The 24135-nt window shown below is 54.3% G+C and overlaps 9 protein-coding genes across 9 annotated transcripts; 5 read left to right on the forward strand and 4 right to left on the reverse strand.

Annotated features, from left to right (window-relative positions):
- Positions 1-193: 193 nt before the first annotated feature.
- Positions 194-1433, reverse strand: LMH87_003781 (uncharacterized protein; the record flags this gene model as incomplete). Its single annotated transcript, XM_056194903.1, has 3 exons — positions 194-424; positions 498-1286; positions 1347-1433. 3 exons carry the CDS (start codon positions 1431-1433, stop codon positions 194-196), a joined length of 1107 nt encoding a protein of 368 aa, XP_056048584.1.
- A 1091-nt stretch (positions 1434-2524) lies between these two features.
- Positions 2525-3496, reverse strand: LMH87_003782 (uncharacterized protein; the record flags this gene model as incomplete). The annotated part of the gene is made up of 1 exon (XM_056194904.1): positions 2525-3496. One exon carries the CDS (start codon positions 3494-3496, stop codon positions 2525-2527), a length of 972 nt encoding a protein of 323 aa, XP_056048585.1.
- Positions 3497-5779: 2283 nt separating this feature from the next.
- LMH87_003783 (uncharacterized protein) lies at positions 5780-7281 on the forward strand (the record flags this gene model as incomplete). The annotated part of the gene is made up of 7 exons (XM_056194905.1): positions 5780-5853; positions 5932-6064; positions 6122-6134; positions 6288-6607; positions 6679-6815; positions 6893-6996; positions 7148-7281. 7 exons carry the CDS (start codon positions 5780-5782, stop codon positions 7279-7281), a joined length of 915 nt encoding a protein of 304 aa, XP_056048586.1.
- Positions 7282-8459: 1178 nt separating this feature from the next.
- Positions 8460-9883, reverse strand: LMH87_003784 (uncharacterized protein; the record flags this gene model as incomplete). Its single annotated transcript, XM_056194906.1, has 3 exons — positions 8460-8920; positions 8977-9760; positions 9815-9883. 3 exons carry the CDS (start codon positions 9881-9883, stop codon positions 8460-8462), a joined length of 1314 nt encoding a protein of 437 aa, XP_056048587.1.
- Positions 9884-10124: 241 nt separating this feature from the next.
- Positions 10125-12394, forward strand: LMH87_003785 (uncharacterized protein; the record flags this gene model as incomplete). Its single annotated transcript, XM_056194907.1, has 9 exons — positions 10125-10165; positions 10221-10809; positions 10865-10909; positions 10963-11029; positions 11082-11331; positions 11384-11486; positions 11549-11652; positions 11754-12012; positions 12059-12394. 9 exons carry the CDS (start codon positions 10125-10127, stop codon positions 12392-12394), a joined length of 1794 nt encoding a protein of 597 aa, XP_056048588.1.
- Positions 12395-13146: 752 nt separating this feature from the next.
- LMH87_003786 (uncharacterized protein) lies at positions 13147-14680 on the forward strand (the record flags this gene model as incomplete). The annotated part of the gene is made up of 2 exons (XM_056194908.1): positions 13147-14078; positions 14140-14680. The coding sequence occupies 2 exons, from the start codon at positions 13147-13149 to the stop codon at positions 14678-14680; spliced, it is 1473 nt and encodes a 490-aa protein (XP_056048589.1).
- Positions 14681-17252: 2572 nt separating this feature from the next.
- Positions 17253-18063, forward strand: LMH87_003787 (uncharacterized protein; the record flags this gene model as incomplete). Its single annotated transcript, XM_056194909.1, has 2 exons — positions 17253-17493; positions 17558-18063. The coding sequence occupies 2 exons, from the start codon at positions 17253-17255 to the stop codon at positions 18061-18063; spliced, it is 747 nt and encodes a 248-aa protein (XP_056048590.1).
- A 1208-nt stretch (positions 18064-19271) lies between these two features.
- Positions 19272-20864, reverse strand: LMH87_003788 (uncharacterized protein; the record flags this gene model as incomplete). The annotated part of the gene is made up of 2 exons (XM_056194910.1): positions 19272-20655; positions 20710-20864. The coding sequence occupies 2 exons, from the start codon at positions 20862-20864 to the stop codon at positions 19272-19274; spliced, it is 1539 nt and encodes a 512-aa protein (XP_056048591.1).
- A 1978-nt stretch (positions 20865-22842) lies between these two features.
- On the forward strand, positions 22843-23999 carry LMH87_003789 (uncharacterized protein; the record flags this gene model as incomplete). The annotated part of the gene is made up of 3 exons (XM_056194912.1): positions 22843-23045; positions 23118-23850; positions 23919-23999. 3 exons carry the CDS (start codon positions 22843-22845, stop codon positions 23997-23999), a joined length of 1017 nt encoding a protein of 338 aa, XP_056048592.1.
- Positions 24000-24135: the final 136 nt, after the last annotated feature.

A 24135-nucleotide genomic window follows, 5' to 3' on the forward strand; every position in this document is an offset into this window, starting at 1 on the left:
CCAAGATTGGAAAGAAGTAATAGAAAAAAAGTAATAAAAGAAATGAAAAGAATTAGTCAAGAAATGCTGTGGTGGTTCCGGCATCGAATCCGAAATCCCAGCCGGTGAGTGGTGTTTTTTTGTCGTGTTCTTTATGCAGTATGTGAGAAAGAATAAAATCACGCCATGCAGGTGAAAAAAGGACGGCGGCCCTTTAGACGCGAGCCTCGGTGCTGCGCTTGCCGTGGTTGGCGGGCATGCCGTTGTGCCACTTCTCCGCCGTGGGAGAGCCGCACGCAAGGTCGTACCAGGTGTCGGGCTGGTTCTTGTCGAGGTCCTCGACGGAGGCGGCAACGTTGCGGCCGTAGAGGGAGCAGCGGGGGGCGCCAAGATTGTTCTTGTAGAAGCGGTACGACTCGCATCCCTTGGTAGACTCCATGACGCTCTGCAAACATGGTGTTAGTATCTATTGAAGCCGATGCCTTGTGAAAGGCGGGTCGGTGTGGAGGGAGACTTACATCGCAGAATTGGTAGCAGCCCTCTTCGGTAACAGGCTCCTCCGGCTTGTTCTCGATAAACTCGGCGATAAAGTAGGTACCGGCCGGCTTGCCGTGGATGCCGCAGTACATGGTCTGGTCTGTGGGCTTGCCAGTGGGCTCGTCGTGGACGCACTGCGTCTTGGTGGGCTGGGCCGAGGCCGTGGTGGGCGTTGCGGACATGGTCGAGGTCGAGACGGGCGTCACGGCCGTGTCAATGACGCAGTCGGAGCTCGACTGCGTCGGCGCCGGCGCAGCGGTGGTCGAGGTAAAGTAGCTAAAGGTCGAGCCCTCGTCGCAGGGCGGGGGGGTCTCCATCTCTGAGGGCGCCGGCGTGGTAGTGTGCTCGGGGATAATGGAGATGGTGACCCGGCTGGGCGTGGACGAGGTGGACGCGCTGCTGCTGGACATGGCTGAAGTGCTAGACGACGAGCTCGACATGGTCATGCTGGCGCTTGACGACTGAGGCTTAGTACTGGTCTGGCCTGCCGTGGTATCGTCATCGCAGGGCTCTGGGACGGTCATGTTTTGAATGGAGATGGTAACGCGCGGCGTGTCCGTCGTCATGGGAGTAGTCATGTCCTCGGCCGTGGGTGAGGGCGTGACATAGACGGTCACGTCGACGGTAGTCGTGGTGACGATGAGCACGGGCGCAGGACAGTCAGTAGGCACCTGCTCCTGGGCGCTGCGCGCCCACTCCATGCCGCGAGGGACAATCTCGGAGAAGGCGTCCTTCTCATCAACGGCATAGGCGTGAGTGCTGGCTTCGGACTGCATGAGCCGTGTTAGTGGTAAGGTGTGCGTAAGAGTCTGAAAGGTAGCTGGACTCACGGCGTCAAAGGACATGGCGCGGGGAGCGGCTTGAACAGCGCTGGCGGCCAGCAGGCCAGTGGCGGCTATCAGGTTGAAGGAATGCATTGTGATGAAGGTAGATGTGATTTGCGACTCGCAAGGAAGGAAATCCGATGAGATGATTGGAAAGGTGCTGAATGCTAGAAGAATGCAACTCGAGTAAAGGAAATTGACGACTTTTCGCTGTCTTCAACAACCAGGATGGTATAGTAGCCGGTGAGAGGAAACTGACAGTGAACCTGGTGGGTGAGTGTGTGCTGAATGAGAGAGCTTGATTGACAAAAGACTGTCCATGATGAGCGAGCGACAATCCTTTATATCGAGCTTGCCCATGACTGTTGGCGGTGCTCAGTTTCCCTGCATCGATGCAGTGTCGATACAAGGGCAGGTACAGTATTGGATGAAGAAATAGAACTAGCAGTCAATATGGTGCAGTTTTTCTTTAGTCTAAAACATCGAGGTGTCCTGACAAAGGGTGAAAGGGCGAGTTGTTGGTATAACTAAGACATGATTTCCCAGATGGGAAGTGTCTGGAAATCGCCCGTGTTAGTAGCGGACGACAAGCGCAAGGGCGGCGATGGTGTGGGCACAATGAGCCATCGGGGGACAAGGGCAAAACGCGACCGCGCGGGGCCGCATCTTGGTTTTACCTCATAAACGTAGCTAATAAATCGGCCATAGATCAGGCCAAGGGGGCTGAACCAGCACCGGGCCGCCACGAAGCTCGGCCAGAACGCGGGAAGCCGCTACAGGTAAAGTCTTCGACATCGAGCCAGGCCAAATTGCCGTGTCTCAGCACGGAGCAATTAGAGCGTGTATATTCAATAGGCCAGTCAATTGATCAGGGCTGGCTGTGGGCTAGTATAGACGGATTGCCTTACTAACAAGGCATTGTGCTAGCATAACATAACGCGAGGGCATAAAAAAGGGTATCAAATCAATCATGGAAGGGGAGTAGACGGCTCGCACCAACGTCCCAGCGAAAACAGGAAACCATTTCAGAATGAATAGAGCAAGGAAAACAACGTCATGAAAAACAAATAGACCCGCTTAGCTTATTGTCAAAACTCGTCCCCTTGGTGCTCCGGGCAAAGCGAGAAAGCATCACGCATCATGCATCATGATAAAAAGTAAACCTCAAGTCACAACTAACAGTGTCAATCTTCCCAAATCGTTTCGAGGTCCAAGTCGCCTCGTCGTTCAGCACCACAGACGCTCCATCGCTTGCGCTTGTCGCGGGGTCCAAAGGTCAGGGTTCGGCCACGGGTCGGCGTGTCGAGGCTGCTTCGTCCCTTGGAGTCGGATGATGAGTCACTGCCTTCTGCTGATTCGTTGGCAGCTGCCTGCAGCTGCGCTTGCCGCTCAGCCTCGAGGGCTGCCTCTTCGGCGTCTGGAGAATCGGGGATCGTTTCCAGGCTCGAGATACTCGGGCTGCGTGATCTGGCAGAAGTCGGTGTGGATGGGATGGATGAAAGACTTCCGCCATAGTTATCATAGCCTCTGTAAAAAGGCGAAGAGGCGGAAGAGGAAGGAGTAGTCGGCAGATTTGTGTAAGAGCTGGTAATGGGGGGTGGCATGTTTCGGAACGGCGAGGAAGTCCGACGGTAGCGCGTAGAGGAGGAAGAGGAAGACCTCAAACTAGGAGAGCTGCTTCGTTCCGAAGATCGCCTCTCTGGTTCCAGGACTGTCGTTCTCACGGGAGACATTGGTGGGAAAGCTTCGTCGGAGGCCTTTCGTGGGGTTCGTACGCGGCTGGGAGAAGACGGGCTGGCGGGACGCAGCTGAGGCGAAAGGAGAATGTGGCCAGAGCCATTGACTCCAGGCAAGGACCGTGTCCGGGACATGGAAGGAGCAGAGGTTATACTGGTCGCAGAAAAGGAGCGAGTATGTGTATTAGAGAGCGGAGAGGCGGTGCGAGGGCGAAAGGGTATGGAGGTGGGTGAAGGCGTCCAGAGGCTAGAGGAGGAGTAGCTAGAGGGGATAGGATCGGTGCTGCGTCGAGTGTTTGCAGGCTTCTTTATGATGTTGAGGTCGAGCGAGGAGTCGTACTGGGAGCCTCCCAGGTGCAGAGTCGGTAGCGGCGAAGGGCGAAACTCCTCCATCCGCTCCGTCTCGGGAACAGGCTCCATTGTGAAGGCAAAGGGTTGTCAGCGGCAGCAGCCGAGAAGGTGCTGCAGGCGAAGGGTCTATCCGTGACCAGGAGGGTTGAGGTAGAAGAGAAACTCGGAGTGCAGCAGAGGCACAGACCTGGCACGGCAGGCAAGAGGGTCGGGTCGAATATCGTACTGTGAGACAGGCTGGACGGCTGTGTCGGTGACAGACGGGCGGGACTAGACGACGAGGCCGCGGCGGGTGTGACGCTCGATGTGACGGCAGCGCTCAAACAAAGAGGCAGAGGCAATCTGGCAAGCTCGCAGAGCAGGCCAAGACTGGCGCGGTGCGTGGAAGCACTGGCACGGCCTGGCGAGGCGAGCGAGGGACACGGGTCAAGCCGTTGGTAGGCGTCTGAAGACTAGCGCCCCCTCTTTTTGTTGTGTGTCGCGGCTCAGGGTCGTTGGTGTTTTGGGACGGCGGAGGCCACAGCGGATGGGCCCGAGGGAGGCGAGGGATCCTGCGGTTCGGTTGTCGAGAAAGTTCGCAACGGGAAGAGGAAGGAGAAGAAAAAAAAAAGGTTGAGGCCGCAAGGGCCTGCAGGGCCTAGAGAAAAGCCGATTCGTTTGGTGGTTTGTAGAAGGAAAGGAAAGGAAACGGTTAGTCGGTAGGAGCGGGCGAGACGAGTCAAGTCGAGGTACTGGCATGGGCGCTGTCGTGGGCTTGCGTGCGTGCGCACCTAACTTGGACCTACCTACTGGTAAGGATTGGCTGCGGACGCTCCAAATGCAGTGACAAGCAGCAAGCGATTCAGCAGCGGGACCGCCCAAGAGCCCCCAAAGCCCGCCCGACAATTGACTGCAACCCCCAGATTTCTAACTTACCTAGCGCATGGCATCCTGTTCGCGGTGAGGCGCCCAGTGGGATTCTGGTGGATTGCGGTGGATTACAGTGGACGCCCCAGAGGACCCTTTGCATTCCTGTCAGCCTGTTATCCCGCTATTACAACCAGCTGATGCGACGCTGTCCGGACAGCCCGAGTAAACAATAGCCAGCATTCGTAAGCACTGCTATACCTAGGTAGTTACTTGTTGTCTTCTGGCCGGTAGGTTGGTAGCAAAGTGGCGATTCCACATTTTTCGTCGACCTGACCGATATTTTGCGTTGTCGTCGTAGTCTTTATGCCGTCTTTTTTGGCAGCGGCCGACGCTGTACTACCAACCTAGTGTGGTGCAGTATTTCTCTGACTCGGCACATTTTGCTCTTACAAACTGCAACCACAAAGAAAGAATAAATCGTTAGTCTCGGTTGTTCCGTGGCGGCCGCTATTACTACACCAGGAACCAGAGAGGCCTGCTGTCCTATCAATCGCGCAGCTGGGCGCTGCCTAGCCCCAAAGGCTGCCACACCAGCAGCCAGTCACCGCAAGCCCATGTGTAGGCGGCTTGCGCAATATTCAGCGTGACGGGGGAAAATATCGCATGTCATATCATATGCACGTAGGAAAGACACCAGTTCTTGGCTTCCCGGCTGATCCATAGTCACACCGTCTCAACAGTCCTTGGCTTCTTACTCGCAACTTGGCCTTTGTGCAACTCTCGCCCGTCTCTGCGTTGGCCATGCCAGTGCTTCGGTGGAGCGCCAGGGCACATGCCGCTATCGGAATAGCCCGCAATGCGCCAGAATACGCTACCTAGGTATTAAACGACACAAATGCAGGTGCCTGGCAACTGCGTGGTTACGTACTCAGGTACTCAGATACTCAGGTATTCAGGTACATGCAACGTGGACTCAGATGGACTCAGAAGGCCACTATTTTACAAACCCGCTTGACATGGCATACGATACGTCTTGCTGTCAAAAATATTGATTGGTCGTCTATAGGTAATTCTCATCAGCACTTGCATGTATACTTCGCCCAAGGCCCATCATTGGAGCTTTTGTGTCTGCGAGTCACCTCAGGCCCACCTCATCGTCCCTTGGCCCCTCCTCTTGTGGCCCTGCCCACGATCTCGGGGCTCGTTTGCCTGCTTCGACTTATGTGGCCAAGGTGCGATACTTGAAAACTTTCACGCAGCACTGTTGACCGTGAGCGCAATGAAACCATGTTGCCAGCCAGCATCACCGCCTCACAGTGTGGCCAACCATGACCACCGGTACCCAAGGCCGAGTGCCGCTGCCTACCGTACAGCCTGATCTCAACCACCCCACCCCGCATCGCAAGAGAGCATCGACACTAGATCTCGACTCGAGGAAGCGCTCGGCCTCCCTCTCGCCGACTCCGTCTTCCCTTTCTCCAGAATCGTCGCCTGACCAGCGAAATGTCCTCGATTGGTGTGCCGCCACGCCGTAAACAATGGGCTCCCAGAGTCCGTACAGGGTGCCACACCTGCCGGTTAGTCCTCGCCGATTCCCGCCCACCGATGTTCTACCATCACATCATCTGACTTTGCCTTTCGCTCTCCCGCTATAGTCTTCGCCGTATCAAGTGTGACGAGACGCAGCCGGTTTGCAAAAGGTGTCTTGCCGGTGGACGCGATTGTCAGTACTCGCTCGTATGGCGGCCGCCCAATGGTGACGAGTCTGGGACGCAGGCGCGATCAAATGTCCTCAGTATTGCGCCGTTACAACAAGCCCAAACTCCAGACTCACACATTATGCAGGCTATACGTTACTGTATGTCTTTTTACCTTGTTGCATCTCTTGCGTTTTTTATTCTACTTTACCTCGGTCTCCTTACACCGTTATCTCCCTTCTATTTCTGATTACCGTTTTACATTTCAAGCATGTACAGTTATTCTTAAAGACTAACCCACGTCTGGCCCGCAGACACAACTGTCGTTTATCCTCAGGCCGTCAGAACACTTGCCAGTAATACGTACAAACAAACGATGGACCCGCGTCTGCATATATCGAATCAAACATCGCCACCCGCCTTCATCATGCTTCAGATGTCGCACCGCATATCGACCCTTTGCCAACAAAATTCTGCATTAACGCGACAGCATGCAGTGCCAGACATGGCAATCCTCTGGCGCACTTTTTATGTCTACATGGGCCAGTCTATAACACTCTTGAACCACTACATCACCAATCGTAGTCCCATTGCGTTGACACTCTTTCGAGTAATAGACTTCATTTGTGCAGGGGTATGCTACATACATCTACCACCCTTTCTCACTCGGCCACTTGGATGCACTCATGCTTACAATCCCGGTAGCTCGTCATAGCCGAATTGCCCTGGCGAACTCACACTCGTGGCTTTTTGACTCTTGTACAGCACCACGGTAGCGTCCAGGCCGTTTTGAATTCATCCGACCTGCCTGACATCTTGCCGGCTCTGCAATTTGTACTCCTGTAAGTTTCTGTACTTGTTCATGGCTTTCCAGCTGTGTTTGCTGATGACGAGACCCTTTTCATCCTCCCCTCACCAGGACCGCCACCATGGCCAATACAACCAGCCCATCAACAGACCAGATCTCTCAACTATATGACTGGACAGACGGGCAGTGCCTTTCCGTTTTCGCTTTCTCATTTTGTGAGTCTCTGCCCTGTCCCAGCAGCCTCTTTCTCGCCATACGCCGCATCACCCGGCTGCGTATTGCCCTCGCCGCTGGCGTTTCAATCCACAATCTTATCCCTACGGCAACACTTATTGCGCACCAAGTTCATGAGTACTCTCCCGACAGCTGGGTTGAAACATATACAATACCCCCACCCGAAGTTTCCGCTCTATATGCCCGGGCATTCAAGCTCGCGACGATACTTTACGCTTTACTTTCTCTCCCTGCGACGCTGTCCCAGCCCTTTGCGCAGCAGGTAGGTCAGGGACAATCTGACGCTTCCCAAGGTATCAGTGACGCACGCATCTATTACCGCAAACTTCTCTGGGATGCTGTTGTGTTTGGAGAGCGAGGCTTAATCTCGTCGCCGCCTGGCAGGATGTGCTGGCCGCTGGCTGTGCTAGGCGTGGCCTGCTACGACAGCACCGCACAAGAACACAACACTATTACCAGCTTGCTTGCGGAAATGCGCGGCTCGCCCAGTATTGACAGTGGTCCAGCATTGCTGCTGGACACGCTGCCTCGGTTCTGGGCATCGGGCAAAACGGCGTGGGACGATTGTTTTGACACACCAGTTCATACATGGATATGGAGCATCTCATCTTATATAGTGCAGATGAAAATTACATAAAAGAGGATATGGCAATGGGACAAAGGCAAAGGGTGCTGGAAAAGTATTTGCGACAGCCAAACTCCCCGTAATAGTAGCAGCAGCCGTTGCACAAACGGTCCCGGAAGCTATGCCATGTTGGCCTCTTGCCGTAACAGTACACTGACGACGAGAATACCATTCTCGTGTGGGAATTTCCATAAAATTTGTGCTCTAGTTGTATTTTTATACTGTTGGCATGCATCATTTTTACTTCAAGAAAAGAGATCTAGTATGTCGTGCTCAGGGGCACCAAATCCCTGCGGCGATATTTAGAGTACAGTCTGTGATTGCATGCCGACAAGCTGCCGATTGAAGCGGTCTCGACGGCGAACTAAAGAAATAGAGAAGGCTCATGGCAAAATGATTACACTGTCCAGCGACTCCTACTTTTTGTTTCTTTATTCAAAATTTGCCGGAGTCTTACTCTGCCCCATGGTACTTTCTCGTCGGTACATAGCGGTTCCACAGGCTGCCCCCCAATCGTAAGCACCGCCAACGCGACAACAAACACGTAGTTTAAAACAAGCTCCAGAGAATATTTTCATAAATCCGGATCACATTTTAACTGACACGGCTAGTCTTAGAAAGCTAAATAATTTCAGCTCGTTGCTGATACCAAAAACCAATGCAAAACCAACTGTCCTTGTCCCGCTACCCACGTTGCCCACTCCCAGCCAACGTACAGAAAGGCGGATGAAGCGCTATAACGACTTGCAAAAACAGTACCAAAATTTAACGGGGCAATTGAAGACTCTCAATCCCGTCGGCGCCGTTTTGTTGACACTTTCAGCCATTTCTGCAGATTTGGAGCATCACAGGCTTGCACAACACTCTGGAAACATCGTGCTTCTCTCCGTCAGCATTTCCATACTTTTCCAAAGCAGGCCTTACGACCATACGCCAATTATGAGTCCCATTGAATGTCAGCGTATGCGTGTCGAACTCTTCGATGTTCCAAGACCTTCCATGTTGACCGTAGAACGGCCAGTGTGGGATGAGCAGAGCCTTGGAAGACATGAACATGATCGCGAGCTCTGTTGCATCCTGAACTATCTCAGAGATAAGAGACTTTGCTTGTTCTATATTCTCCTCGCTTTGGTACGTCTGAAACACCCACAAGAGTGAATCCGTAAACAAGTCGATCATTGTCTGTTGTAATTCTGGGTTGACCTGGGCTGCAGTTTCTTTCCCCCCTTCTGAGAACCAAGAAGCGAGTCCGGCTCTCCTCTGTGGATCTTCCTCATTGCCTTGAATGCTATTGTCAGCTTGATACAGGCTCTCTTTTGACTGACCGGGGTCATACTTATAATGTCCCGCTTCGCTGCTTGGACGAGATTGACGACATTGCTTCTCCACTGACAGCCTCCGCCTGAGAGGATGTCGATGTAGACGAAGTGCCAAATGTATGCCCCCATGAATTGTTCAAATGCATCTCTCTTGGCGTCTTCAGGTGCGTTGTCGAATGATGCTTCGGGGAGTCTCACTTGCAACGCCAACACGACTGACCGCTCGTCCTTGAGGTTGTAGCCGCGCATCATGTAGACAATGTTTCGGATGTTGTAACCCATGGTCTGCCATTTGCCTTTGATGGTGTCATCCGTACTTTTTTCTGCATTCCTTCTTTCTCTCTCCTCGCTCTTTGAAAGTTGCTCTTTCAAGAACTCGACTTCTTGGTCGCGCTTGGTTCGCTCCGCAGTGAGACGGTCTTCCACGTATTTTTCCACCCAACTCTGCAGCGATGCCGTGATTGCTGCATTGATCTCTTGGCTCTCAGTTTCAAGACATGATTTGGACTGACTCCCAGCGTTCGACGTTTGTCCAGGTCCGCGGCTTCTGAGTTGGGCTGGCATTGCGTGAGAATCGATTTTCTCAACGAGGGTAACTTCGTCCTTGTCACAGTTGAGCCCGTTTTCAAAATTCGGCATTTCACAGTCGGTAGGCTCGTGATTTTCGATAAGGGTGGCTTGATTGTCGCCAGGCAGTCCAGTTGACTGGAGAATGCGCGAAGTTTGCTTGGCGCGCACGATAATTCTTATTCGGGGGCGGTTTCCTTCAGACATGGGAGAGTAACTGTAGTGTTGCATGCCCTAATTCGATTTCAGTGAATTGTTCAAAGTCTTAAATTAAAGGCGAAACCCTACGAACGCGCAGGGAGATGTGGAGTTTCGTCGCCAGCCGTTTGCACATTCACGAGTGAGCAGCTGGGGCATTAACTGCAGGTGTTGAAAATGAGAGACGCGTCATTGAGGGGGAAAGGTGAGCCACAACTAAAACGCAAGCAAATTTTCTTACCGTGCGAATTAACCACTGGTGAATTGGGCGGCCCTCCGTTCTCTGCCATATTTCTCAATCTTACATTTCTGCACCGGCGTCGGCCCGGAAGGACACTCCCGCATTACTTTCTTTCTTTTTCAGAGTACCATCACTTAAAACCGAAAGATTAAAAGCATCATGTCTGATACCATTATTATCAGCCTCGACTTTGGGACAACGTGAGTGTGAGAAAAGCCGCGTAGCAGCTAATACTAACAAAGACACCACTCGCAGCTTCAGCGGTGCGGCATGGGCCATCACGAAGAGGCCGGACGAAATTCATGTCATTACAGACTGGGACTCCGAGTACAATACCTGCTCTGATCGTGGAAAATGCCCGACACACCTTGAATACGGCACTGTTGACCACGAGACGCCATGGGGCTACAACATTCCACCGCACAAAGACATTCTGCGCTGGTTCAAGCTCCTGCTGCTTGAGGAGAACGACGTAGCCGATGAACTTGCCCAATCAGCTCAATTCAAGCAGGCCATCACTTTACAGAGCCGTTTAAAGAAGTCGCCCGTCGAACTTGTCTCTTGCTTTCTTCGCTCGCTGTGGGAGCACTGCATAAACAGCATCACTGGCGTCCTCGGCTCCAATGAGGTCGATAGCTGCAAGATTTCCATCATTATGACTGTCCCTGCAATGTGGCCTCATTATGTTCAAGCTCGAATGCGGACTGCAGCCGATCAAGCCGGAATGCTCCGGCTTAGGACCACGGATGCAGGTACCTACACTCCTGCACTGCATTTTGTGTCGGAGCCGGAGGCTGCTGCCTTGGCTGTTTTGGCCGAAATGCATCCACGACCTGACATCAAGGTAGTTGTCCCTAAATTTCTACTTGTAAAGGAAATAGTCCAACTCTTTTTTACAGCAAAACGACACGATTATTATATGCGATGCTGGTGGTGGCACTGCAGTGAGTTTCAATACATCCACTGCTCAGAGTCGTACTAATATGCACGCTCTCAGGACCTAATCAGCTACCAAGTTGGCGATGTCAACACTTTCCAGCTTCGAGAATGCGTTGCTGGTGAAGGTTCGTTAATACCTGTCTCTTTCGGCCCGTCACTAACGCGGACTTTGGTCAGGCGGTCTCTGTGGCGGCATATTTGTCGACCATAATTTTGAGAACCTGATTGCCTCCAAGCTTGGAACGTCTTCCTGGAAAAAACTTGAAACTGCAGACAAACGCAAGTTCATGAAAGAGAACTGGGAATATGGTATCAAGTCGCAATTCTCTGGCAACGCCCGATGCTTCTATGCAGAGGTTCCTGACGGGTATCTGGCGGACAGCGCCATGGGTAAGCGAAAAAAGTTCCAAACAATATCCCTTGAGAAGTAAGTGCATCACAGGCCTTAAATAATATCAGTTAATGACTGGGCCATATAGAGATGATCTGCTGGCTGTATTCTCGCCTGTGGTCGACAAAATCTGTGGTCTCGTAGCCAGACAAGTGGCCGCCATCGAAGACAAAGACTTGCCCTCTCCAAAGGTAACTTTTTTTTACATTCTATATTCTCATTATTGCGAGATCTTTGATTGATGGAAACACAGTTTATTATTCTAGTCGGCGGCTTTGGATGCTGTAGGTACCTACGCAACCGGCTCACGGAGGCCTATCCAAACAGCACGGTTCTGAATCCTACCGCCAACCAATCGTAAGTACGACCTTGCTGATTCTTTTCATTCCTGGGGGGTTAGAAATTTTTGCTTTCCGTCTGATTTATGAACGTTCATTGACCAAAACTTTTCACGATAGTTGGACGGCTGTCTGCCGAGGAGCTGTTCGGCATGCAATAGTGCACAAAAGCGTGGCCAGTAACGGGCCACGCAATGCGATTAGCAGGACTGGAAAGCAAGGAAGTTTCTTCATCCAGTCTCGGATATGTCGAATGAGCTACGGGTTCCGCTATCATATTAAATGGGATCCAAAGGTTCACGAGGAGCAAGACAAGATGTATTCCGAGCTCGAGGAAGAGTACAGGGCTGACAATCAAATGAATTGGTTTTTGAAACAGGTATGTTGCTCCTCAGCCGCGACTTACACACTCTAACAATATGCAGGGCCAGTCTCTGGAAAGTTTATCCCACTCGTCGCACGACTACTACCGAATCATTCCCGCTGGCAGCAATGCAACCATTGAAGAAGATCTGCACGTCTGCACCTCGACTGACTTGCCCGCTCGCCAAACTGAGGAGGTCAGAACTTTGTGCGTTATAAAATGGGACCAGAAAGTCAACTTGAGCAAACTCAAGAAGCGCTACAACTCAGCTCGCGAGGCCTACTACATGGTCGAGTACAAGATCCGCGTTGCCGTCGACGGACCTGAGCTCAAAATCACTATCTTCCATCAAGGTAAAAAGGTCGCGCATGGAGAGGTCAAGGTCGAATTTAAATAGATAAAAACACAATGGAGCTTTAGAGATGCTGGCCCGCTCGCAAATTTTTTATAGAACAACCACCGCGAGGGAGCGCTACCGAGGAGGCATGTCTCATATGCTGTTGTTGCTTCTTTTGCTATCGCTGCTACTTTTGTTGCTGTTGCTACTTTTGATTTTAGCTTTACTTTACCTCTCGCCCTTTCTCCTTATTAGCGACGCTTTACGCATTTATTTTGTGCTGGTTTTGAACGGCCCTTTTGAGTTCGAGAATATCTGGCTCTGAAGCTTCGCAAATGGAGTGTGACTAGCTCATTCAGGCTTGCGCAGGGCAGAAAGGGAACATTTTCGATTTAATATGCTAGTTTTAACGGCTTTTGAAGTCTAATAATCAATTGTCAGATCTTGCAAACAAGCACATTGTCCTTTTGTCTGTCCTCTTTCTGTGTGGTGTCAAGTGCGCGCAACTAAGAGGCCATTAGGCGGTGTCATGAAGCGCTCCTAGCTACCTAGACATTCAGTTTTCTTCTTTTATATTATTGCAATCATCCAAACTTAGACTCAATAGGCCTCGGCCATTTCCAATAATTTCCTGACAATTAGCACAACTGCCAGCGGCCAGTGTCGTCGGGTCTCGTCACCATTACTAGGTCCCTTATCTGCGGCCCCGTAATTATTTTCCAGAGCCTCAGATGCCGCGACACTCCAAAACCGCACTGCATCCCTTTCCGTTGCAACATCTCCCCCGCAACGACCCATACACTCCATAGGCCATGGCTCCGACCGACGACACACCTGGAGTGACACCACCTCAGAAACGGCGCCGGATGCGCGACGCTCAATCACCAAACGCGCGCTCACCAGACGCGTCGAGACGACGGCCCGATCGCGGAGGCAACAGCGACTACTATTCCAAGACGAGAGACTCCTCTCGATCGCCCACGGCACGACGACGGCGCGCCGTGTCAGCCTCTAGCTCAGGCGCCAGCACGCGGTCCGAATCGCCCTCTCCCCGACGTCCCGCGCGGCGGCGCACCGCTTCGCACTCTCCCTCTCGAGCATCCACCTCGTCCGATCGCACGCGGACGGAATCCTTCTCACCGAAGCCCGCCGAAGCGCAGGTGCAGCCAACACCTCCCTCGCCGTCACAGCAACACCCCACACCGCTGCAGCCCAACTACAAGCCGCGGCTGGCGCTGCACGGGCACACCAAGCCCGTGTCGCAGGCGCGCATCTCGCCGGACGGGCGCTTCATCGCGTCGGCGTCGGCGGACGCGACGGTCAAGATTTGGGACGCGGCGACGGGCACGCACATGGACACGCTGGTCGGGCACATGGCGGGCGTGAGCTGCGTGGCGTGGGCGCCCGACAGCAACACGCTGGCGACCGGCTCGGACGACAAGGCGATTCGGCTCTGGGACCGGGTGACGGGGCGGCCAAAGTCGACGGCACGCAAGTCGATGGCAGGCGGCGGGAGCGTGGACATGCCGCCGCTGCGCGGGCACCACAATTACGTGCACTGCCTGGCGTTTTCGCCCAAGGGCAACATCATCGCGAGCGGATCCTACGACGAGGCGGTGTTTCTGTGGGATGTGCGCGCGGGGAGGCTGATGAGGAGCTTGCCGGCGCACAGCGATCCGGTAAGCGGGATTGACTTTTCGCCGGACGGGACATTGGTGGCGAGCTGTTCTACAGACGGTCTCATGTAGGTGGCGGTTACAGGAATTTTGAATGAGCTTGGAAAGATGCTAATGTGACTTGTATAGTCGTATTTGGGATTCGGGAACCGGACAATGCCTACGAACGCTCGTACACGAAGATAACCCGGCGGTGGCCAATGTGTGCTTCTCGCCCAACGGCCGCTACGTGCTCGCGTTCAACCTGGACAACTGCATCCGGCTGTGGGACTACGTGGCGGGCAGCGTCAAGAAGACGTACCAGGGGCACAAGAACGAAAAGTTTGCCGTGGGCGGGTGCTTTGGCGTGCTGGACGGGTCGCCGTTCATCGCGTCGGCCAGCGAGGACGGCGACATTGTGCTCTGGGACGTCATCAGCAAGGTCGTGCTGCAGCGGGTCCAGGGCCACAAGGAGGGCGTCTGTTTCTGGGTGGACGTCCACGGCGACACGATGGTGAGCGCGGGGCAGGATCACACGATACGGGTGTACCGTCACGTTGGCGAGAGTAGGGCCGTCGCCGATACGAACGGCGAGCTGTCAAACGGCGTCAATGGAGTATTGCCGGCGAAAGCGGAGGAGTTTGCGGGGACGCTGCCGATCAGGCAGGAGGACGTCGAGATGGAGATTTAACGAGGTCATGAATTACGCATTTTCGCGTATCATACTGGGCGCACATTGGGAGGCAATTGCTATTTTTATAATTTAATCTCTGCATGGTTAGCATTGAGACGTTACATGGTAGCAATAATGAAAGTAGGCCAAAGACAGAGCGAGGCGAGCTTCCGGACTAAAAATGGTGTCGCGCATGCGGCTTGGCGTTGTGATTGTCACAGGCGACGTTTTGCCAGAGTGTTTCGAAACGTCTCAGGGCTGAAACGATAAGGCTCGATAAATAGACTGTTGGCTGTGCGCTTGGACACGAAGGAGTTGTTAAGTGGCAACTGAAAGCGCAGTGGAGGTGTAGGAAGCCAGGGCAGATGGGCGGAGATGGACGGAAATGAACGACTGGGAGTTGACACTGGGTGATGATGGGAAAAAAGAGGAAGAGTGGTGCTGAGTGAGAGAGCAAGATGAGGCATGAGTTTCTTCGTCTTCGTAGGTCAAAGCTTGAGGCAGAAACGGTGATGAGTATTGTCTAATGTAGGGTAGTAGGCGATTGTCAGGCTTCTCGCGTGGCGATGCATAGCAGCGTAGGGCAGCAGGATTCAAGATGGAAGTGGATGGGACTGATTGGGCCAATCTGTGTGGACGGAAATGGAACGCCAAGGCCGTCTGAAACAAAATGTACAGTTACAATGACGAAGGCTGGCTGGTTTTTCTGTCAATAAAATACTTGATGGCGTATTGGAGGCGGTTCTGATGGTGAGTCGGGCGGAGAGGGTGCTTCTTAGAATAGTAACTGTTGTCTCGGGAGACGCCCAGTTGGGGAGGTCGCTCCGTCAGGGCATAGCGAGCGCGTAATTCGCGCTGGACAGAGTGAAAATGACGAGCCAGATCTTGTCCCATGACTTATACTACCGCTTGGCATATAACAATACGAGCAATTTGGGGCATCAACGATTCGGGCGCTTGGCAGCCCACCATAGGGGGAAGCCGCAGCAGCAAAGACTGACCAAGAGAAAAAAAAAGGCCCCAATGACGGCGAGGTGTTGATTAAGGAGAGGTCGAGATGCGGCCATGCCTCTGGCGAGTCACGACTCGGTGAGATATTTCGGCGCAGGGATGTAGCGCAGACCCTGGCCAGAAGAGAAGAGGCTGACGCGCACTGTTGTGATGTGATGTGGTAAGCACGTGGCTGAAGAGGAGAAGCAAGCGGGATATGCTGATATGTAGAGGCAAGCGGGAAGAGAAGAGACGCAACGTTTGAGCAAACCTGGTGCGTGCAAGAAAATAGAGCCCATCTCACGGGAAATGGATAGGTCTCTAGGTAGGTACCTAGGTAGGTACTTAGATTGCGTCTCGGATGTCGCTGTCCACTGCGGCCAACGGTTCGTCCACTGAAGCGGGAGGATGTTGCAGGGCAAACACCCAAGAATCGGCACCGCAACCGTTGACTTTTAGCGAGCGAGTGCGCTGTAGGAGCACGTGCGCTTCTGCACAATGATTGCCCTCGGAGCACCTGTTCCTCAGCACTGCAGCGGCACGACATGACCACTCAAACCCAACCCGGCATGCGTGCGTGCCACTCGCCAGTGCATCATGCATTGCACTTGACTACGAATTATTTGCGACCAATGCAGTCCATTGTAGCGCCGTTGTGTCAAGTGGCAGGGCAAAAGTGTAATTTGCGACCTCTGGTCCACTCGCGAGCCTCTGTCAGGCATTGTCCTTGAATCTCTGCAACCCTGGCCGGGGCTGATGAGAGGGGGCGCCACAGGCCATTGTTGGGCGGCACGGGTGCGCCAAGCCAACCAGAGAGCGTCGCTGAGCGGTTTTGTAAGTGACGGTATCCACTAAAAACCTGCAGCTCTGCAGCCGGCGCGTTGTACCTGCAGCGCCATGAGGCATCACCCCCACCCACCCAACTTGTAGCGTGGGATATTCAGGTACAGGCAGGCCGTTGGCGGCAGAGAGGTACCCTACCTAGGTAGGTAGCACACAAGCTGCGGCTGACAGCTGCTTCTCACGATGGTTCCCCCCTATCCGTAAACGTTCTCGTCTCTCGCCACCACTACCAACACCATACCATCCAACGCTTCGTAATCCAAACTCGGCCGCTAGATTTTACCGTGTCGCCTCTGGTGGATCTATCAGGGCCTTGTGGTTTTCTGCAGCTTTTGCAAAAAGTGGGTGCGAATACGTACTGGTAGCAATGTGATGGAAATGGAATGCGTGGTGTTGTTGGTGTGAGTGGGTGTGGCATGCATGGATGCTGGCAGCTGCCACTCCTGCCCATTGGCAATTGCCCACCAGCCTGCGCTGGGACTGGGGCCCATTGCGCTCCTGGCTGCCGGTTCGCCTCATGTCTCATTTTCTTCGTCGCGGCCTCTTCTCACCTTCTTCTTCTTCTTTTCTTCTTTTCCCTCCCACCCACACATTCGTTCATTTTTGACTTCGGTCTCGTATTTCACGGTTTCTTCAACCACAGTCACTCTTTAAACACCGTTCTATACTTAATCCCACGAACCTCGCCTGTTCTACCCTCCCTCTTACCAAACCCGTCTTCTCTTCCCACGAAAAACCAACCAACCAACCAGACAATATGCGCTTCACCCTCGCTACCGTCCTGGCCTTTGCCGCCTCCGCCGTCGCTGTCGGCGTCGATGCCACCGAGGGCTTCGACAAGATCAACACCCCCAACAAGGACGAGCAGCTCCCTGCTGGCAAGCCCTACGTCGTCAAGTGGGAGAACCCTGCTCCCTACACCGAGGGCTCCGTCTACATCCAGCTCCTCGGCGGCAAGGACCCCAACACTCTGACTGTCAAGACTGAGAAGATTGCCTGTGAGATCCACCCCCCAGCTATGCCAGTAATCATGTACGTGCTGGTTGCTAACTTGTACCCCAGCCGTCAACAACGCCGACAAGGAGTACACCTGGAACGTCGACGCCTCTCTCGGCGACGACGCCACCTACGGCCTCCGCTTCGTCTGGGAGAAGGACGACAAGGTTGTCCAGTACTCCAAGCCCTTCCAGATCAAGAAGGCCGACGGCAGCGGCTCTTCCTCCACCGTCACCGTGACCTCGTCCCAGGGCGCCAAGACCGTCACACTCTCCTCTGCTTCCACCACCTCGACTACCACCTCGACCACCACCACCACGACGGCCACCAACACCACCACCTCTTGCCTCACCAGCTCGACCGCCCACCCCAACACCACCGTTGCTCACAACAGCACCACCCATGCTTCCACCACCATGAGCAAGACCACCAGCCTCGTCGTCACCGAGAGCGCCAGCCAGACCGCCAGCCAGACCACCGCTCCCGCCACCAAACCCTCCAGCGGTGCTGCCCACGCCGCCGGCTCCATTGCCGCCATCGGTGGTCTTGTCGCCGCTCTGCTTGCCCTGTAAATGGATCTAGGCTCATCTTATCATGACTTCGATATGGTGTCTTTTGGTTCTCATTTAAGTCTCGATCATCTTGCATCGGTATATACGGATACGGGTTTCTCGGTTTGGCCAGCCATGCTTTTCTTATCTGCCAAACGAAACCTCGTTGGCTCGGCTCTGCACATATGGCAACTTTAATTACGATGTTGGTTTCCAAAACAACAAAATCTATAGGGAAAGGAAAGCGGCAGTTGAGCAGAACTCACAGTTGAGAGGTCTACCCTCGTCGTGAGGTCCCTGCTCATGAATACCGCGCCGTCTCACCACGAGACGAGATTTCATGACTGCTTAATTTACGCCACAGCTAATATACTTGAACTTTTCTTGCCTATGCAGCCTCCATGTGTAATTGTACCGTAGCATGTGCTGACGACGAGCCAACTGCCATAGTGTCGTGTGCACGTTACGCCTGCCCCGCCTTCGTCTTTGTTGACTTTGATCCCAACATGGCTTTTTTGGCTGCAGGTCGTGTGTAATAAGACAGTCGTCAGATTCCATGCTGTGGCATGTGAGACAGGGATTCTCCAGCTCGGGCCGACGACCGACTGCAGAAAAAGGAAAAAGGTTGGCGCGTTCTTTAGTGAGACACGAGAATAGACGCGAGATGCTGGTGCCACCTCGTCCATCTCAACTAGCGCCATCGTCGTCGTTGGCCCGTTTTTGATGAGACTCGATTAACGCCGAGTTTTCAACGCGTATTCAACAATAACTAGTTAATTACGAAGGGAACGCCAATCATCGAAATCGGACCACGGCGAAGCCTTTCGCGCCCGCCTACTCGTGTGAAAAGCAAGGAAGCATTGTTTAGAGCGCCTGGAATGCTAGCGGCATTCCAGGTGCCTGATACTATATGCTATGCCACCAGGGATTGGACGAACAGATTCTGGTAATTGGAGACGGATATTCCGATGGCTGAGAAACAATGGTAGAACTCGGACACTTGTGCGACACGGTGATGTCATGCACTTGGTGTTGGGTTGCCTGAGACTGTTTGGTACTGGAAACTTCATTTGCAGGCAACACATGTTCTACAATCCAGGCGCATCATCATCTACAGCAGCGAGAAGTACGCACGGTGAGATATAATTTTGCAATAATTTCCCTTGAAGTTTTGAACTGAAATATCGACGTCATAAGTTTCGTGAAAAAAATTAAACACCAGCAGCCGCTCATCGGCCTCCCACCTGGCCCTTTGGCAGCGGTGCTATCCAGCACACCGCCAGGTTCAGCGCCATGTGAATCACGCCAATGACCCAGAGCGCGTGGGCGTACCCGCGCCCGTGGTCCATGAAGCGAAACACGATCGCAAACAGCACGCCGCCGAGGTTGCCGCCTGCGCCCGTCACGCCCGACACGATGCCGTTGGCCGCAGGGTGGACGTGCGGCACGAGGGCAAAGTTAGCGCCGTTGCCGGCCTCGAGGAAGATGGCCATGAGCATCACCAGCGCGACCAGGACGCCGATGCTCATACCACCATGGGCCGCGGACGGGTCCACGCGGCCGATGACGACGAGCAGCGCGCCGGTGAGCACGCCGCAGGTGGTGATCCAGGCCTTTTTGAACCAGAGGTTGCCGCCGCTCCTGCTGTAGAGCACGTCGGAGACGACGCCGCCAAGCGGCCGCGTGACGACGTTGAGGAAGCCGAAGATGGCGGCGTAGTTGCTGGCCGCCGTCTGGGAGAGGTGCGGGAAGTTGTGCTTGTAGTAGGAGCTGAGAATGGAGTTGATGGCGAGCTCGCCGCCAAAGGAGCAGGCGTACGTGGCGACGTGGAAGATGGTCTGCGGCGACAGCAGGATGGAGAAGGAGTCTTTGAAGCGTGGCTTGACGACGACTTCGCCCTTTGCAATGTCCATGGCCTGCTGGTGCGAGATGCCGCCGGCCGGAGCCGGCAGCTTGGCGCTGCCCTTTTCCTCCTCCGAGGACGAGTACGTGTCGCTGGGCGTCATGATGCCCGTGTCGGTGCTGCCGGCGCGCAGCTGGAGGACGCGCAGGTTCTCCTGGATGCGCTCGCCGCGCGCGCCCCAGTCGCCGACGGGCGAGTCCGGGCAGAGCAGCATCATGCCGAGCGCGCAGGCGACCAGGCACACGAGCGGCACCACAAACGTGACGCGCCAGGCCGTCGAGGGGCTCAGGCCCTGGCGCGCGACGAGCGAGTCAAAGACGGCGGGCATGATGAAGTAGGTGATGCCGCCGCCGGCGTTGCCCCAGCCGCCGGCGAGGGCGTTTGCGGTGCCGACGACGTTCTTGTCGAAGAAGCCAGTGCACCAGACCTGGCAGGGCACAAAGGTGGCGCCGAGGACGCCGAGGAAGAAGCGCGCGACGTAGAGGCCGTTGGCGGAGCGGACGAGGGGCGCCAGGCCGACGGGCAGGCAGCCGAGGAGGAGCAGGCCGAGGAATACGCGGCGGGCGCCGAACTGGTCGCACAGGGGACCGGTGGCGAAGCGCAGGAGGAGGGTGGCGACGAGGGAGACAATGTTGGAGTTGGCGACTTGGACGTCGGTGAGGTGCAGGTCCTTTTTGATGGTGACGGTGAGGAGCGGTGGGAATGTGTACCTGTGAAGGGGATGTTAGATGAATGGCCTTAATGGAAAGGTGCGATGAACTAACCAGGCCCAGAATGCGAGCATAAAGCCCATCCAGGAAAAGAAAAAGACTCGCCCGTACATGTTGACGGGGTTGAGGACGGGTATGCTGCGTGCCTTTTTGCTGACGGGGCACACCTCTGGCGCCGCCCAGAGGGCAGAGAAGCTGAAGCGAGGCATTGTATAAACAATGTTTGTGCTAATATAATACAGCCTTAATTTATCTCGTTGCAGAAGTATGAAAGCAAGACGCAACGGGCGAGTGTTGTCTTGTATTATACTTCGTCCAGCAAGGCAGGGCTGAGATGGGGTGTCTGATGAAACCGAGCGATTCATCGAACCACGCCCGAGGGAATCTTTGATGCGCCTCAATATTGAAGTAGAAATCGCACCCCTACCCCGGCGTTGGAACAGAGTCGAGGCTAATCTGCCAGTATTCGGCTGGCAGATGAGCGTGGCGGAGATGGGGCTGTTATCTGGTCTGGCCTGAATGGCGCATCAAGTGCGTTGCCGTCGACGCCTTATTACCTGGCGTCTTGGAAGTCTTGCTGAGACATGTGAATTGATATTCTCTTGGAAGAAAGTCTTATCGCTGAGGCACTTTGTCCCGGTTGATGTGTTTATGAAGCAGATCTCGGTGCTGAGTCTTCTGAATGCTCGTCATGGTCTGCAAGTGGCTCACTTATTCATACTCGTATAGTCACTACTGCATAAACAAACCATGTTCAAATGGTTTTACACAGTTCAAGAGGCAGCCAGACAGTTACTGAGTGAACTGGTCCGGCCTGGGCCTGACTCCCCAACACCTAGTCACAGATTGGCTCATCCGTGCCACCTACCACAAGGGCGCACATGGTCGAGGGAAACCGCATTTCTCCCCGGAACCTGTCCAGACGAATTACGACACCTCTCATTGGACCAAACCCCGGGTTAAGATAAACCTAGTGTCTGCGCCTGAGACGCATGGCCAGGCAGTGGTGTTGATAGCCAGCCCAGCGCCCCGGCTTATCAACGTTTGGGCCCACAGCCATCCGCGACCAACGCCACCAGGGTGATAAGGCCCGGGAGCTGGTATAAAGACAGAGCCGAGCCGATCTATTTGGAAACTCGTTTTCTATCTTTGAACGTTCATCTCCGCGGAGCGCTTCTCCAACGCAAGAACCTGTCCTGTCTGGCCGTTCCCCTCGACACATGCCCATACCAACGACGGAGATGCACAAACGACGGCTACTCTGCCGAGCCTTTGATAAGACGACGCCCTGAGATACGAGATAGGGCATGGATTGGAATTGGGCGGCTGACGCGGTTTGGCGAATTCCTTTTGTTATCTTGCACGGCATGAAATTTGGCGCAATGTGAAGCTGCCAGAAATTTGTCAGCGTCGAGTTGTCACAGCAAGAGGCCGAACTGTTCAGGCGGCTCACTTCCCGCTGCGCCCATGTCTTGTGATGGGCGCAGCCAATACCAATTGCGCAGCCGTCTCCCTGCAATTTGTGAATGTGGAATTTTTCTTTCAAAATTGAGATCAAAATTCGCGACTCGACCATAGTTTCACTTTGTAATTCCCGCCATCTTGCGTGGCAGCCAAAGGCGACCGACGGCTGGTCGGGCCCGGCCAGTGGACCAGCACCACGGTACGGTAGATCTACCTTGGTGGGTACTGTACTGGTGTGCCGGAGCGGATAGAGGCCGCGATGGGCCGGAAGAGGACCATGCATCGCAACATCGTAGGCCCTTGCCAAACTTATGACGCGAGTGTTCAGTGAATATGAAGCTTCTCCCTTCTCTTCACCTTAATTGTGCGCACTGCGCAGCCCTGCCTGCCTGTACTAAGTACACGCTTCAAACAATGGTGTAATGGGCAAACGTTGGACTAGGCCGAAAGAGGTAGGAGGGGCAGCCCGTCCCTGGACACCTGAAAGCGGCTCAATTTTTTTTGTTTTAATTCCGCAACTTCACGATTCTGTCCCTCCACCTGCAAGGAGAAAGCACGATTTCTTTGTCTTTTTACCTTTTTTGGCGCTCTATACTGTAGTGTCCTCCCAGTCAGATAAACGCCCTTTGCCGAACCCGACACGTCGTCACCCCCCCCGCGTAACAGCCCTGTACGACTGCTGCAAAGCGACACCGGAGGTCCTACGGAAAAATCGTTTTCAAGATGGCTGTTCAGACGACTCCCAAGACCTGCAAGGTCATCACCGCCGAGACCATCTCCAAGGGCTACCTGCAGGAGGTCAAGGATACGCTCGCCAAGGTGCTCGGCGACAGCAACCACAAGCCCACGCTGGCCGCGTTCCTGGCCAACGATGACCCCGCGGCCGTCATGTACGCGCAGTGGTCCAAGAAGACTTGCGAAGAAAAGTGAGCTCAGCGGGCGCGCAGCCAATCCAATCTCTTGCTTGATGAGTGCAGCAGTTTTAACATGGATTCCAGCGGCTTCGATTTTGACCTGCGCGTCGTCGATAAGGACCTCCTCGAGGAGGAAATCATGAAGGCCAACGACGACGACGCCGTCGACGGCACCATCGTCTACTACCCCATCTTCAACAAGAACCCGACGCACGACAAGTACGTGCAGGAGGTCGTTGACCTCGGCAAGGACGTCGAGGGCCTGCGCCACCAGCACCTGGCCAACATGTACCACAACGTGCGCTTCATCGACCCGCCCGCCAACACGAAGAAGTCGATCCTGCCGTGCACGCCGCTGGCCGTCGTCAAGATCCTCGAGTACCTGCAAATCTACAACCCCATCCTCGCGACGGGCAACCGCCTGTTCGGCAAGACCATCACCGTCATCAACCGCTCCGAGGTCAACGGCCGCCCGCTCGCCGCGCTGCTCGCCAACGACGGCGCCACCGTCTACTCGGTCGACGTCACCGGCGTGCAGCTCTTCACGCGCGGCCAGGGCATCAAGAACCCGCGCCACAAGGTCGAGGACAAGGAGGGCTGGGGCCTAGCCGAGTGCCTGCCGCTGAGCGACGTGGTCATTGGCGGCGTCCCCGTCGAGTCGTTCAAGGTCCCGACGGAGCTGATCCGCGACGGCGCCGTCTGCATCAACTTTTCGTCGTACAAGAACTTTGACGGCCCGGCCATTAAAGAAAAGGCGTCCATCTACGTGCCTTCTGTTGGCAAGGTGACGATTGCCATTTTGTTGCGCAACCTCGTTGTGAGTACTGTCTTTCCTTTCGCAAGTTGGCTGAAAAAAAAAGACATATATGGCTAACCGTCTTTCAGCGTCTTATTGCCAACCGTCCTCCCAAGGGCGCCGACGAAAGCCTGGTGCAGGCTAGACAGGATGCCTTCAAGGACGATTAGATGCAATTACGAGCGATGCGACATCTGGTGAGACGTAGCGAAAGACGAAGCAAAAAAAAAAAGTAGACCGCATATATTAGACAGGGTTGCATACATCATGTGGCCCGCACATTTCATTTTGATACCTGTTGCAATT

This window comes from Akanthomyces muscarius, chromosome 2 (assembly GCF_028009165.1).
Source record: "Akanthomyces muscarius strain Ve6 chromosome 2, whole genome shotgun sequence".
Lineage (NCBI taxonomy): Eukaryota > Fungi > Ascomycota > Sordariomycetes > Hypocreales > Cordycipitaceae > Akanthomyces > Akanthomyces muscarius.